This window comes from Myxocyprinus asiaticus, chromosome 10 (assembly GCF_019703515.2).
Source record: "Myxocyprinus asiaticus isolate MX2 ecotype Aquarium Trade chromosome 10, UBuf_Myxa_2, whole genome shotgun sequence".
NCBI classification, from domain to species: domain Eukaryota; kingdom Metazoa; phylum Chordata; class Actinopteri; order Cypriniformes; family Catostomidae; genus Myxocyprinus; species Myxocyprinus asiaticus.
In genome coordinates, this window is record NC_059353.1 from 42469209 (window position 1) to 42485067 (window position 15859).

Below are 15859 nucleotides of genomic sequence, written 5' to 3' on the forward strand. Positions count from 1 at the left end.
TAAAATATAACTGTATAATATAATATGGAAGATAATTGATAGAAATTAAATAAATGAATGTAGTAAAATATTAAATGAAGCTTACCGAAGCTATCAACCATTTTAACTGGACCAGATGGTGTTGAGTCACCAATGCCATATTGATTGACTGCTGAAACACGGAATATGTATTCATTTCCCTTAATCAGCTTGCTGGCAATATAGCGGCAATCCATAACATTTTCAGCAAGCTTTGTCCAGAGAAGGCGGCTGGTTTCTCTCTTTTCAATTATATATGACTTGATACTGCTACCACCATCTTCTTCTGGTGGCAACCATGTCAATGTGCATTTTTCAGCAGAGACACTGCTGGGTTCAATAGGACCTGGAGGTCCAGGCACATCTAGGATTTTTACTTTAACTTTTTCTTCTTTGATACCAAATGGATTGCTTGCGGTAATTGTGTACTCTCCAGTGTTCTTTCTGCTGGCATACTTTATAGACAAACTTGAAGATGTGGGAGTGCTTGTAATTTGGACAACATCTGAAGACTTGAATTCTCTTCCCCCCTTAGACCACACAGCTGTAGGAGGTGGTTTGCCAAGAATGCTTGATGCAGTTATGACAATTGTTTCTCCAGCCTTCACAGTCACACCATCCTTCATTTCAGGGTCGATTGTGATAGTTGGTGGTTCTGTAAAATGTTGGGAAATGATTACAATCATTATTGTGTATGGATGTGTGGTTAAGCAAATGTATAAAAACCTGGCTTACCATATTCATCTTTGCAGACAAGTGGCTCAGTTGCCTCTGAGGGAGCACTTATTGCTCCAGCTGCATTCTTAGCCCTTATTCTGATTTCACAAGTACCGCCTTCCTGTAGGTCTGTTACGGTGTATGCACAGCTTTGGACATTGACATGGTTGGCCTTCATCCATACCTTTCCTGGATGCTCTAATTTCTCAACAATATACCCCGTCAGTCTGTGGCCACCATCATACTTTGGTGCAGTCCAAATGAGCGTTACACTGTTTCTTGTGACACTGATCACATCAGGTTTGCCAGGAGGATCTACAGAAAGAGACATTTATTTATAAATAATATAATGTTAAAATACAGTTATAAAATACAGTCTCTCTCTGAGTGATGATTATGAACAGCACATCTTAGAAAGAGGGCATGCTTGCACTCACCGATTGGATCAAGAGCAACGAGTGATTCTGTAGATTTGCTTGGCTTTCCGAGTCCAGCCACATTTATAGCTATTACCCTAAATTCATATTCTAGGCCTTCAATCAAACCAGTCACTCTGCATTCTTTCACTCTCAAAGGTGTCTTGCTGGCTCTCTTCCACATCAAACTATTTCTATCTTTGAATTCCACATAATATCCTATACAAGGAATAAAAAAATAATTTGTTTAGATGTGGCAAAAAAAGAAAAAGAAAACTGAAGAAAAAAATTATGTATTTTAAAAATATTTGTGGTTAAAAAATATTTTTACCTGTGATAGGTGAGCCTCCAGTATCTTTTGGATCAGACCATGTTAGGATAGCAGACTCATGACGAATGCTCATAACCTCAGGTGGTGCTGGAGCCTCTGGTGAATCTGGTGTGGCATAAAGTGTTTATTTAATGGGTAGAAATATTCTAAAATATTCAGCATATTTTACCAAGTGGGGAAAAAAACTACATTTGGGCCTTGTCAATACTTACTAAATGGATGTTTAGCAACCACTGGGTCAGATCTGAGGAACTCGCCAATTCCATATTTATTTTCGGCACAAACTCTGAAGATATATTCTGTTCCATCATGAAGTCTTGTAACCCTCATAGAGTTCTTCTGAATTGCAGAGGCAACTGTCACCCACTTGTTAGCAGTAGAATGCCTCTTTTCCAAAAAATAGTTGCTAATTTCTGATCCACCATCTTCCTTGGGTGGACCCCATTCAACAGTAATTGCTTCTGCTGTGATTTCATCAAACTTGATGGGACCTGTGCAGACTCCAGGCTTACCAACAACCTTTAAGTCAATAGCTGCTTCCTTTGTTCCAGCACTGTTTCTTAAATTGATATTAAATTTGCCAGCATCACCCCTGTGGCAATCACGAATCAGCAAGGTTGTGTTTGTTGCAGTTGATTCAACTGAGATTCTGCCACTATCTGATAAAGTAACATCACCCTTTTTCCAAGTGACAGCTGGAGCAGGGATACCAATAATAAGGATATTAAGACGAACAGTGCTTCCTTCCTTTGCCACATAGCTAGAGTCTTGCAAGCCTTTAAGGTTAAAGTCTGGCAGGACTGTAAAGAGACAAGAAAAATACAAATATATTAATAGATTCTGTTGAATAACCTTCAAGACACAAATGTCACTATTAGGAGCACTATATGAATACCTATTTGATCTTTAGCCAAGACAGTGAGCTCTGTTGGGAGTCCTTCAGATGTTTCATTTATGGCTTTTACTCTGAAAATGTACTCCTTTCCTTCATCAAGATCATTCACTGTGTACTGTGTGAGCTTGGACTTCATGAGCAGCTTCCATTTGTCTTCACCTTCACAGATCTCTAGAGCATATGCAACAATGTGACTTCCACCATCACTTATTGGTTTCTTCCAGCCAAGAGTGCAAGAATTCTTGGTGACCTCTGATGGTTTAAAATCTGTAACTGGTCCAGGTTGCTCTGCAATATGATAAAATGTGTTAAAATGTGGTGTAATTAACTGATTTAAACTTTGTATTAATTTCATATGAGACCACTTAAAGACTATGTCTTGTGCAACATTGTGGAACAAAGAAGTCTCACCTGAGGCTTTGACTGGTCCAGCTGTCTCACAACCCTCACCAATGCCATATATATTTTCAGCTAGGACTCGGAAACAGTAAGCTTTACCAGCTTCAAGATTAGTAATTCTAAAAGATGTCTTGGGACACTCAAGAGCAACACACGTCCATGCCTTTCTCTCGGCCAGATGTTTTTCAACAACATAGCTCTTGACTGGACTACCACCATCAATTAATGGAGCATCCCAAGTAATGGACACATGGTCCTTTGAGGTCTCCTTAACAATCAGATTAAGTGGTGGTCCAGGCGTGTCTGTGTAAATTTAGAGATTGTAGTTAGGTATGAGATACTGTAAATAATAAATTCCAAATGGGAATCTGTGTTTAAACAAAAATAAATCTTACCTAGTACTTTGACAACAATGGTATATGACTTGGTACCACTACTGTTTTCTAGAGTTAGGACATATTTGCCGGCATCATATCTGTTGATATCCTCACAATAAAGAAGGGTATCCCATTCAGTTGTATTGATCATAAGACCCTGTCTCTCCTTCAAATTCGCATTGACCTTAGTCCATGTTGCCTTTGGAGCAGGACGCCCTCTCAGAGGTACATAAATTCTCATTGTGACTCCAGCACGCAAAACTAGTACCTTTCTGAGATCTGCATCAAGCTCAGCCTCAGGGGCAACTGAAGCAAAATCAAAATGAGAATAATATATCAGTAATGTATTCACAGTGAGTATATTAAAATTCCCAAAATTCAGCTATGGGATCCACTTACGTAGGATATCCTTTGCCATATGTTTTCCAGGAACTTCACTTGGCTCCCCAAATCCAATCTTGTTTACAGCAGTGACACGGAACTGGTACTCAGTGTTATCAAGAAGACCAGTAACAACAAACTTTGTTGCCTGGAGATTCTTTGGCACATTGCACTTCATCCAATCTTCTGCATCTGCTCTCTTGAACTCAACAAGGTAGCCTAGGATTTCACACCCTCCATCATAGGCGGGCTTGGTCCAGGACAGACTGATAGAACTGTGTGTAGAGTCAATGACCTTTGGAAACGCAGGTGGTCCAGGAGGATCTATGGTGAAACCCAAAATTGCATGAGCTTCAACTCTAAGAGGCATTGCCTGCTGAATTACTTGTAATTTTAGTCAAATGTTGTATGAAGAAATTAATACTTACACACTGGGTCTAATGCAAGTGCACCAGCTGATGGATCACTTGGTTTGCCAAGACCAGCTTTATTGATCGCAATGACTCTGAATTCATACTCTGATGCCTCTGTGAGGCCGCCAGCTTTAATTGTCCTGTCAATAACTGGTTTTCTATTCACTTTAGCCCAGTTGAGGTCTTGAGTTTCACGCTTCTCAACCATATATCCAAGAATGGTGGCCTTGCCATCATCAGCAGGAGCCTTCCAACTAACAGTCATATGATCCTTTGTGATATTGGTTATAACTGGAGGTTCACATGGCCCTGGAACATCTGAATTTGGAAATCAAAAAGAGATGGAAGTTGGAAAATATTGTAATCACATTTATTGGCAAACAGAATCAGATTTTTTTTAAATATACAGAAAATATTAAAAACTGGACACAAAGAAGTGCACAAAAATAATGAAAAAATTACCAAATGGATTCTTGGCGATCACAGAGTTAGTCACAATTGGGTCTCCTACACCATACTTGTTCTCAGCACTGATGCGGAACTCATATTCATGGCCTTCAATCAGTTTCTCCACAGAACAGTCCGTTATTTGACCACCAACATTAGCAGTAACTTGTGCCCAGTTAGCTCTGCTCGTTTCACGTTTGTCAACAATGTAGTTTGTGATTTCAGAACCACCATCTGCAACAGGTGGCTCCCATCTCAGTTTCACCCGGTCAGCAAAAACATGGCTTATCTTCACTGATGCTGGGGGTCCAGGTTTATCTGCAGAAGCAAAATAATGCATTTGTTTGTGTTTGGAAAATCCAAGGACAATGCATGACTCATTCATTATTTAGCATATCTTTAACATTTACTTACCAAGAACCTTCAATTTAATATTGCCAGACTTAGTTCCACTTGGATTCTCAGCAACAATTGTGTACTCTCCAGACTCCTTTCTTGTCACAGAGAACAGTTCCAGGCAGAACAGATGTATCTTCTGAGTCATTTTCATACCTTCAACCAGTGTCAATGGAACACCATCTCTCTTCCATGTGACCTTTGGCATTGGTTTACCATAAACTTCAGCCTCAAGGCAGACATTTGCTCCGGCTTTGACAACAATTAAGCTCTTCATTTCAAGGCCAATCTCAACTCTTGGTGGAACTGAAAAAATACAAAAGGAGACCTAAAATAAACTCTGAAATCTATCAGTTATTTACATTTATTCATTTGGCAGATGCTTTAATCCAAAGCAATAATGTACTGTTATGTATGTAAGACTTACCATGCTCTGCAATAACTGGGATAGCATCAGATTCATCTGAAGGCAGACTAACATTTATTGCTGTCTTTGCAATTATTCTGAACTTGTATTGGGCTCCCTCCTCAAGCCCAGAGACAATGTATTCTTCTTTTGGTACATTTTGGCTGCTTGCATTGATTCGCACCCATTTGTCACCTGGAAACTTCAGAGACTCAACATAATAACCGATGAGTTTGCTGCCTCCATCATGTTTTGGACGACTCCACACAAGAGAAACAGAATTTCTTGTCACATCAAGAACTTCAGGTTTGCCAGGTGGATCTGAAAAAGAATAAAAATAAAACTTATTATACAGGGTTGCTGAGTTTTTTAAATAAAATGTAAGACTTTTTAAGACCTTTTAAGACCTTTTTCAAGACCTGAACAAATAAAATTAATACTGTATCCCCATCCCAAAACAAACCCACACAATCTTGAAATAAATCATGTATCACAGACTTTACTTAAACAGGCAGGGGCACACATTCAACATGGCCTTAACATTGCTTATCAGTAAAACAGGGTAGGCTAAATGCAAGATTAAAATACTCAAGACAAGTTTTCCACATTTATATCACATTAAAATTGGTTTATGTACCATTATAGAAATAAATACAAATTAGAGGTTGACAAATACTGGATTTTGCTGATACGATAATGTGTTGAAAGAAAAGTAATTCATCTGCCAGTAGTTTTAAAATTGGTAGCCTGTATTACATTTTCTTAATATTTCCTTCCTGTGATGGGGAGGGCCAGACAGAGGCTACAAGAGTCCAGACTGAATTAAATTCCAGATGCAGTTTATGGTGCAACCAAAATACCAATAACTTTTAACTTTAAAGGCTGAAATACACCGGGGACTCTTATTTTGAAATGTATGCGCTTCACTGCTTCCAGCTGCTCATTCAAACAGATAAGAGAAATAAAACGTGCACTTCTACAATGATCTACAGCATATTACAATATTAACAACTAAAAGTTTCATCAACAATATATCATCATCAACAGTTATCATTAGTGAAATCATATCATTCATAAATTTCAGATAGCCTAATGATTGCGAATTGCTCTAAAACAGCTGGAAACACTCACAAGCCCCCGCATGCTTGGAGAAAATACAACAGAGCAGCGCATGTACTTATATAATAAATCGTATTCTTTTGAAGATCGATACTCACATTAGGTCATATCACGATTCCTGTCTTTCCACCTCCAAATTTAAGATCTCTTTAAATGATAATTAAAACTTTTGTTGTATCATTTAAGATTTTTAAGACTTTTTCTGACCTTAAATTTGGGAAAACGGAATTTAAGACATTTTAAGACTTTTTAAGTATCTGCGGGAACCGTTATAATGCATATCTTTGATTAAGAGTAATTGCAGCATGTTTCTTTTCCCACACATACCAACGGGTGTTCTTGCAGTGATAAAATCTGTCTGCTTGCTTGATTTTCCTTGTCCTGCCTTGTTGACAGCAGACACTCTGAATGTGTATTCCAGGCCTTCAATGAGGCCAGAGCATGTATAATCAGTTGAGCGAACAAGGATTTCATTTGCCTTGACCCACAGAAGGCTATTTCTTTCTTTGCGCTCAATGGAATATCCAATGATGGGACTGCCACCATCATTCACTGGTTTCTCCCAGGACAACACAACAAAATCCTTGTTGATCTTGTTGACACAGCAGTTCCTAGGCTCACTGGGTGGATCTGAAATGTAAAAAATTTGTATTGGTGTAAATAAAGCCAATACCTTTGAGTGTGAGTGTGTTTGTATGTGTCTCTATTTATGAGACTTACCAAATGGATGTCTAGCAATCATTTTCTCTGAGTAAATTGGTTCTGAAATGCCAAAACGATTTTCAGCACGGACACGGAAGCCATACTCTTTGCCAGCTGTGAGCTTTCCGACTCTGCAGCTGGTCTTGGTACAAGATGCAGCTGTGACCCAGTCACCTCTGGACACATCACACTTCTCAACAACATAGTTAGTGATGTTGCTGCCACCATCCTCAGTAGGAGAATTCCATGCAAGTGTACAGGCATCTATGTCCACCTCAAGAATTTCTAGAGGGCCCTCTGGAGGACCAGGGATATCTAAAAATAAAAAAGGTGTCACAATAAATTTCACATTCACTTTCGATTTTCCTACTAAGTAACACTAAATAGAAACAGCCAAATAACAAAAGACATTGCATCTGTGTGCACTCTGCAGTTAACTCAGGATGGACTTCCAAGCCTTTTAGTCATTAATCTGTTAGCCATTAATATATATATACTGTATATACTTAGATTTTGAAGGCATAATCTACATCCATCAAACCACACAATGATGACTCTGAAGACTTTACTGCTTCATTTTCTGTTACTGCATAATTTTCTGTAAAGCTGCTTTGAAATGATGTGTGTTGTGAAAAGCGCTATACAAATAAATATTACTTGACTAAATCTTTTTAATATGTAACTTACCCATAATGATTATTCTGAGAATCTGGTTGACCTTAGAGATGCTGTTTTCAACAGAAAGGCTGTAGTAACCACTATCCTTTCTTGTGACATCTTTGATCATAAGTGTACTTGTGGTTGGTGTCTTTTGTATGTAGAGACGATCAGATGTAACTATGTCATCACTGCCTCTCTTCCATCTTGTGACTGGTGCAGGCTTCCCAGAGACAAGAGCCTCAACTAAAAGTTTAGATCCTGCCTTTGCTGTAACCACATCAGGCATGATAATCTTTGGCGCCACTGTAAAATAAACGGTTAAGTATTTAGAGTGTTATTCATGAAATGTAAGCATGTAAAAAAGGACAATTAATAATTGGAGAACACAATATCTTTAGATACATACATAGCTGTTCTTTGACCTCAAATATGCCCTCAACTTCTCTCGCCAAACTGCATCCTATAGCATTTCTTGCTGCAACCCTGAATCTGTACTTAGTGTTTTCTTTCAGTCCAGCTACAACAATGGTCAAGTCTTTCACAATGGAGTATGATATCCACTTGTCCTCAGGTTGACCATCCTCCTGGTATTCAACAATGTAGCCATTAATCTTTGATCCACCATCTCTAAGTGGCTTCAACCATCCAAGAGTTGCACTGTTTTTAGAAATTTCCAATACATCCATCTTCTTTGGAGGATCAGGCTCACCTGTACAAGGTAAAAAGGTATATAGATACATATTATTTGTTATATATTCGTTGTGGAACAATATATTAAAATACTGCGCATGGTGGACTTACTCTTGGGATCTGTAGCCAAGTAAGATTTTGGAGAGTCTTGAGGCACCCCTAAGCCATACTTGTTAACTGCCATGACCCGGAAATAGTATTCTATTCCTGGTGTCAGATTTGTAATTTTGAAGCTTGTCTTCTTTAGGTCATTTGTGCAATTTGTCCATGTTTTCCTGTCTACCTCACGCTTTTCGACAACGTAGTTTAGGATTGGGCTACCACCATCATTTTCTGGAGGTAACCATGCAAGTTGGCATGTCGTTTTTGTAATATCAGTTGCTTCTAGTCCACCAACAGGACCAGGAGTATCTGTTGATAAATTTAAGTAACAGGTTACTGACACTACTTGGAGTTTTAATGCAACTCAACAGAAAGCAAATCATCTCTCTTAATTTTAAATGCAATTTACATAGCACATTTTATACAAATTTAATTTTACCTAAGACTTTAACACGAACAAATACAGCTTTTTCTCCAGAGGCATTTGAAAGTGTCAAAGAATATTTGCCAGAGTCTTCACGTGAGCACTCAGGAATCACAAGGAATGTCATTGTATCAATCTGATCCACATGACCCCTTCTAATGACATTGTCAACACCCAGGCGCTTCCAGGTCACTTTAGGTGTTGGTCTTCCCCTAATTGTAGCAAAAAGTCTGATGGGACACCCTGCTCTAACGCTAAGTCCTTTTCTTAGACTGGCATCAAGATCAATCTCTGGAAACTCTGTTGTTAGGAGAGAAAAAAATACAAATAGTGTACTGAATTTCAAGCTGCATCAAAATACAAGTCACAATAAAAAAAAAATGTAAAAAAAAATGTACCATTGATCTCCTTTGGTGATACAGCATCCTTGAGTTTTGCAGGGCGGCCCATGCCAACTTGGTTTTGAGCAGACACCCGGAATTCATATTCCTGTTTCTCGTCCAAGTTAAGAATTGTAAATTCAGTTATGACAAGCTGTCCACCAGTATTACATTTCTTCCAGCCTTCTTCTGGATCTCTCTCTTGTTCACCCTCCATTTCAACCTTATCCCTCATTTCAACCAGATATCCAATAATTGGAGCACCACCATCATACACAGGCTTTGCCCAGCTTAGTGTAATCGATGTCTTGGTGCTGTCGACAACTTTAAGGCTACCAGGAGGTCCAGGGGGCTCTAAATGTTACATTAAATGCCAGATTTGATTAAAACACAATTATATATAGCATTTAGGGGAAGAAAGACATAAGTAATACAGACTATACATACCAATTGGATCTTTTGCAGTGATAGGTCTGGATGCTTTGCTTGGTTCTCCCAATCCTACTTCATTTTCCGCTTTGACACGGAATTGATACTCGTGGTTAGGAATCAAATTAGTGACCTTCATACGCCTCTCAGAGATAGGGCTCTTTGTGACAGGGACCCATCGAACGGCCCGCTTCTCCTTTCTCTCCAAAATGTAACCAGTGATAGACTTACCACCATCATTCTCGGGAGGAGCCCATACAACAGTCATCTCATCTTTTCCAATTTTAGTGACCTCAGGTGAATCAGGTGGACCAGGCCTGTTGTATTGCGTCTTAGCAATAATTGGCTTACTCTCCATTGAGGGACCAGTTCCCATCTTGTTTTCTGCTCTGACCCTGAATATATACTCATTTCCTTCAACAAGGCGAGTTATATTACAATAGTTGGTGACAACGGAGGCAGAGTAAGTGGACCAAACCATTCTTCTAGTCTCACACTTCTCTAGAATGTAGCTATCTACCTCACAACCACCATCATCCTCTGGAGGATCCCATACAACTCTGCACTTGTCTGTAGAAATCCCAGAAACCTTCAAATCTCTGACAGGTCCTGGTATGTCCAAAACAGTGACATTTGCATATGCATTGAATGTTCCTGCTGAGTTTGTAGCAGTGATCACATATTTTCCAGTATCACTACGTTTAGATTTAGTCAGAAGGAACTTGGAGTAATCTGGTCCAGTGTCAACACTGATCCTTGGGTTATCACCTGCATCCTTGTCCTTCACCCATGTAACTTCAGGCTGTGGCTTTCCTCTAAGTCCAGCTTCAAGTCTAACTGATTCACCTGCTTTAACTACAACGGTACCAGCAAATTTCAGGTCAAGAACAGGTTTCTGAATTTCTTCTTTCACAAGAACATCAGATGTCTTAACCCAGTTGCTTGCTCCTCCTTCATTTGTTGACTTGATTCTAAACTGATAGGTATGGTTCTCAACACATTTGTCTACCATGAAGAAAGTGTCTTTCAGGACACTGTCATGTAACTTTTCCCACTCTTCAGCATCCTTAGGTTTTTTCTCCAAAATGTAGCCCAGGTTAGGGCTGCCACCATCATAATCTGGTTTTCTCCACTTAAGGAAAACAAAGTTCTTTCCAACATCACTGACATGGAAGTTCTCTGGCTCACCTGGCTTCTGAAGTGGGTCGATTGCAAGAATGGGTGTTTTGGTTTCTGTAGTTGGTCCAGGACCACACTTGTTCTCTGCAGACACACGGAATAAATACTCATGACCTTCCATGAGCTTTGCCTTTACCATGCGATTTGTGCAGTCAGATGATATCATTGACCAGGTTCGTATGCTTGGCTCTCGACATTCCACAATGTAATTTGTAATCTCAGTGCCTCCGTTGTCCTCAGGAGCATCCCAGGATATCATGCAAGAGTTTTTGGTTACATATGTCAATTTAAGATTCTGGCAGTGCCCAGGTCTATCCAATACATTTACTGTAATTGTAGCTGAGGCCTCTCCAGTTTCATTAACAGCCTTGAGTGTATATTTTCCATGATCTGCTCTGGTTGCTTCCTTGATGCGCATTTGCACAACTGGAAAGTTATTTGTCAGAGTGGTGCGCTTGTCCCTTTCCAAAACATTTTCACTCCTGCTCCAGATAATTTCTGGATCAGGTCTTGCTTTCACATATCCAATAATGTTAATATTATGTCCAACGCGGACAGTCACACGTTCATGACATGTGGCATCCATCTCAATTTCTGGAGGAATGAGGATGTCCTTAGCAATAACAGACTCTGGAATTTCCCTTGTCTCACCTTCTCCAATCATGTTGACAGCCTTAACACGGAACCTATATTCTGTGTCTTCCATCAGTCCCTTTACTCTATAAGCACACTGCTTAATCAGATCATCCTTATTGACTTGCTCCCACTCAGCACCTGCTTTCTGGCATTCAATTATATATCCTAAGACTGGACTGCCTCCATCCTTTGTGGGTTTGATCCAGACTAAGTCAGCATATGAGCAACTGTAGTCCTTAACCTTAGGGTTGACTGGAGGCCCAGGAACTGTAATTTGTCTGCAAGGCTTGGCAGGATCTGAAATAGGTGAGGGTCCACTAAAGCCAGCAATGTTCTCAGCAAATACTCTGAACTCGTATTCATTACTTTCAAAAAGTCCAAGCACTCTGTATCTAAGGTCCTTGCAAGGTGTTTTATTCACTCTAATCCATTTGCCACCCTTATGTCTACGCTCAATAATGTAACCACTGATTTGACTACCACCATCAAACAGTGGCATTGTCCATCCAAGTGTGAGTGCATCCTCAGAAATATCAGATGCAACTGGTTTACCAGGATGGCCAGGGGGCTCAAACTGGTGCCGGGCTACAGTGGGTGCACTTTCAAGTGGTGCACCAATTCCCATTTTATTTTCAGCACGAATTCTTACAACATACTCAACTCCCTTCTGCAGGCGAGTAATCCTGAGCCTTGTGGCAGTGCTGCCAGAACTAACTCCTCCCCAGGTTTCCTTATTTGATTCCCTCTTCTCAACAATATAGTTCATGACAGGGCTTCCACCATCATCTTTAGGAGGACGCCAGTCAATTACCATAGAGTCAGGAGTAACTTCTAGAATATTAACAGGACCTATGGGGGCAGCTGGGACATCAAGTACTGTGACATTCAGAGCAACAGTCTTACTTCCTGCAGAGTTAGACACTGTGAGGATATAGATTCCTGTGTGACTTCTTGTGCATTCGGCAATGCTCAAAACAGTGGAGAAGTTGTCAGTGTCAATTTTGATATTGCCTTCACTCATGATTTCCTCTCCATCAATAACCCATTTGGCAGTGGGAACCGGAATGCCTCTCATAATGGCAGGCAGTCTAATAGTGCTTCCAGCTTTCACAATAATTCCTTCAATCAGCTTCACATCAACTTCGACAATGGGTGGTACTTTAAAATAAAACAAAGAATAAAAATGTAATGCAAATTGCAAACAAAAATGTTGTTAAACAGTTATAGGGGACTTAAATTCTAACCTAGTTTTTCCTGGCAAAGGACTGGCACAGTGGTGTCTGGCCGACTTAGACCAATAGCATTCTCTGTCTTAACACGGAACCTATAGGTCTTTCCCTCCTCCAGTCCAGTCACATGGCATTCAGGAATGCTTACAGTCTTAAAAACAATCCAATCCCTTTCACCTTCTTCTTGGTACTCAACCAAGAACCCAGTGATGTCACTTCCTCCTGTGCGATCTGGCCAATTCCACTGGAGCCAAACCTCAGTTTTGTCAACATCTACATGATGCAGGTCTTTTGGTGGACCAGGTGGGACTGAAATATTAAGTTTAATGGCAATCTTAGTTTTCTTAAAATTATGAAAATAAGTATTATGAAAGTCACAGTGTTGAGTGATTTTACAGGCCATACTTACACAGTGGATTTATTGCCTTGATAGCTTTTGTTGTCTCAACATATTCACTTCTGCCAAACTGATTTTCAGCCGCCACACGGAACATGTATGATGTTCCTTCAGTCAAGTGCTTGGCCATCATACTGCGTTTTTTAGATGATGAGCAGACTGGCACCCATTGTGCAGATGCTGCATCCTTTTTCTCGACAACAAAGTTAGTGATACGTGCACCACCATTGTCTTCTGGGTCTTTCCACGAAAGCTGGGCAGAATCACTTCTGACATCAGACACTCTGAGATTCTGAACTGGTCCAGGTTTGTCTACATAAATAAACAAACAAAAAAATCAAAACAACAACTTAACGAATAAACCTTATTCTAAAAACAAAGTAGTTTTGTTTCCATTTAATGCATTAGTATGATTTATTTGTTATACATGTTTTAAATATAATATACATTTATACACATTTTTCATAGTCTAAAATATTCAATTAAAAAAATTACCAAGAACAAGCACAGTGCATGTGGCGGTCTTCGATCCAGCTGGATTTTCAACATTAAGTGTGTAATCTCCACAATCTGCACGGTTGCAATAACGCATCTCCAATTTGCTTGCTGTTCCAGATGTCTCAATCTCTGCTCTTGGAGGAACATCTGCTTCATTTTTCTTCCATGTGACTTTTGGGAAAGGCATGCCCTTTATTCCAGCCATAATAGTAATATGGGTTCCAGCCATTGCTTTAACTTCTCGGGGCATGCCCATATCCAGCAGGAGCTCTGGAGGCTCTATAGACAAGAAAAACATATAATTTCATATTATAAAATAATTGCTTGAATTCAGTAACATGCTGTAACAGTGTAAGGATGGGCAAGGAGGAGGCGGGAACCGGCTGAATAGTCAACATACAGGTTTAATTATATAAATGAACTTAAAACAACATAAAACATAAACGAACAGACACACATGTGCATCTCTCTCTCGAACTGGAGTCTCCGGCTCCCCTTTATCTCGCTCTCCCGGTGATCAGCTGATTCAGTGCCGGCCATGCAGCCTCACGACCCGGCCACACTGTCCTCCTCGTCACACATGCATAATGAAATATCTAAACATATATATATATATATATATATATATATATATATATATATATATATATATATATATATATATATATATATATATATATATATATATATATATATATGTGTGTATATATAAGGGGTTGCATAGACTAGTCAACTATAATGTAGTCAACACTGTCAGCCTGAAGTTGACTAATCGCTTTCCATGTGATATACAAAACGCGTCTGTAGGAAAACAGTGAAAGATAATTTCCGAAACATAGGATCAAGGAAGACTCATTCATATTAATGAGGAAAGCTCTAACTTATTTGTTAGGGTTAGGGGTTGGGTTATAGTTTCTCTGACCAATCAGGTAGCACTTTCCTAATGAATATTACTGAATCGTCCAATCAGTTATCGCTTCACTTATGAATATTAAAAAACTCTTCCCCTGCCATCCTACACTTTGGAAACTTGCCAGCAGGTGTGGATATACAGTATATCCAAGTAATACAAATATATATTCAAGTACTACAAATTACCAAGTCTGTCTTGTGCTCGAACAGGCTCTGGGACATATGCAGGCTCAGATTCACCAGCAGCATTTACTGCCTTCACTCTAAATCTGTAAAGTACACCATCTTCAAGGTTGATAATTTTGAATGTAGTATCCTGGCAGGAGTCTGGTGTCTGATTTACTTGAAGCCATTCCTCATCACCAGCTTTCTGATACTCAAGAAGATAGCCAAAGATTTTGCCTCTGCCACAGTCCTTTGGTGGCTGCCAAGAAAGAGTAACAGACTCTTTTGTCTTGTCAATTGCTATTGGAAGCACAGGTGGGCTTGGAATCACTGTGACAAAAAAAATCCAGAAAAGGGGTAAAATTGTCATATTTCAACTTAGAAAGGTGGGATTAATCATTTTCTTATGGCAAAAGTTATTAGACAAATACCTATAGGATCTTTGGCATAGATGGGCTTTGAGGGTGGGCTTGGGTCACCAACACCAATCACATTCTCTGCCATGACACGGAATTCATATTCACATCCCTTGAGAAGATCAGGAACCCAGTATTCTGTATTAGGGAAAATGCGTTCTTTTCCAGCTCTAGACCACATGTTGGCCATGGTCTCTTTCTTCTCAACAATGTAGTTTGTGATTGGTTTGCCACCATCAGCTGGCTGGACCCATGAAATCAGAGCAGTGTCTTTATAGATTTCTTTAACCAAAGGTGCCTGCGGAGCATCTGGAACCTCTGTGATGGAAATTTGAAAACAACATTATGGCTACTGATCATAAATTGTTCTTGTTAAAATTATTTCATGACGTTATACATTATATTAAATAAACTGTTACTTACTGAAAACATCCCTTGATTTTGTCTCAGCAGATAGCAAAGGATCACTAATGCCATGAATATTCTGAGCACAGATTCTAATGATATACTCTCTTCCCTCAATCAATTTTGGAACTCTGCAAGATGTTCTTGTGCAAGATTCTGTAACAGGCATCCATAGATCTCTGTTGGTGTCTCTCTTTTCGACAATGTAGTTAGAAATAGCACATCCACCATCATCCAGTGGGGGCTTCCAAGAAATGACCATGTGATTCCTGTAGATCTCATCAAAGTTAACAGGACCCTCTGGAGGCTGTGGGCGGTCT

At 39.5% G+C, this 15859-nt stretch overlaps 1 protein-coding gene across 1 annotated transcript in view; it reads right to left on the bottom strand.

The window, feature by feature from the left end:
* Positions 1–15859, bottom strand: part of ttn.2 (titin, tandem duplicate 2) — a 200547-nt gene that overhangs the window by 43170 nt on the left and 141518 nt on the right. Inside the window, exons 169-195 of the mRNA XM_051709102.1 lie at positions 15558–15857; positions 15150–15452; positions 14740–15048; positions 13639–13920; positions 13156–13455; positions 12762–13055; positions 9721–12675; positions 9292–9627; positions 8909–9193; positions 8479–8778; positions 8084–8386; positions 7705–7980; positions 7036–7332; positions 6643–6945; positions 5218–5517; positions 4809–5096; positions 4410–4712; positions 3963–4265; positions 3553–3858; positions 3172–3459; positions 2789–3079; positions 2378–2665; positions 1695–2282; positions 1483–1587; positions 1173–1370; positions 754–1050; positions 86–673 (exon numbers count right to left, since the gene is read on the bottom strand). Of these exons, the coding sequence (XP_051565062.1) occupies positions 86–673; positions 754–1050; positions 1173–1370; positions 1483–1587; positions 1695–2282; positions 2378–2665; positions 2789–3079; positions 3172–3459; positions 3553–3858; positions 3963–4265; positions 4410–4712; positions 4809–5096; positions 5218–5517; positions 6643–6945; positions 7036–7332; positions 7705–7980; positions 8084–8386; positions 8479–8778; positions 8909–9193; positions 9292–9627; positions 9721–12675; positions 12762–13055; positions 13156–13455; positions 13639–13920; positions 14740–15048; positions 15150–15452; positions 15558–15857 (10986 nt within the window). The remainder of the gene's footprint in view (positions 1–85; positions 674–753; positions 1051–1172; positions 1371–1482; positions 1588–1694; positions 2283–2377; positions 2666–2788; positions 3080–3171; positions 3460–3552; positions 3859–3962; positions 4266–4409; positions 4713–4808; positions 5097–5217; positions 5518–6642; positions 6946–7035; positions 7333–7704; positions 7981–8083; positions 8387–8478; positions 8779–8908; positions 9194–9291; positions 9628–9720; positions 12676–12761; positions 13056–13155; positions 13456–13638; positions 13921–14739; positions 15049–15149; positions 15453–15557; positions 15858–15859) is intronic.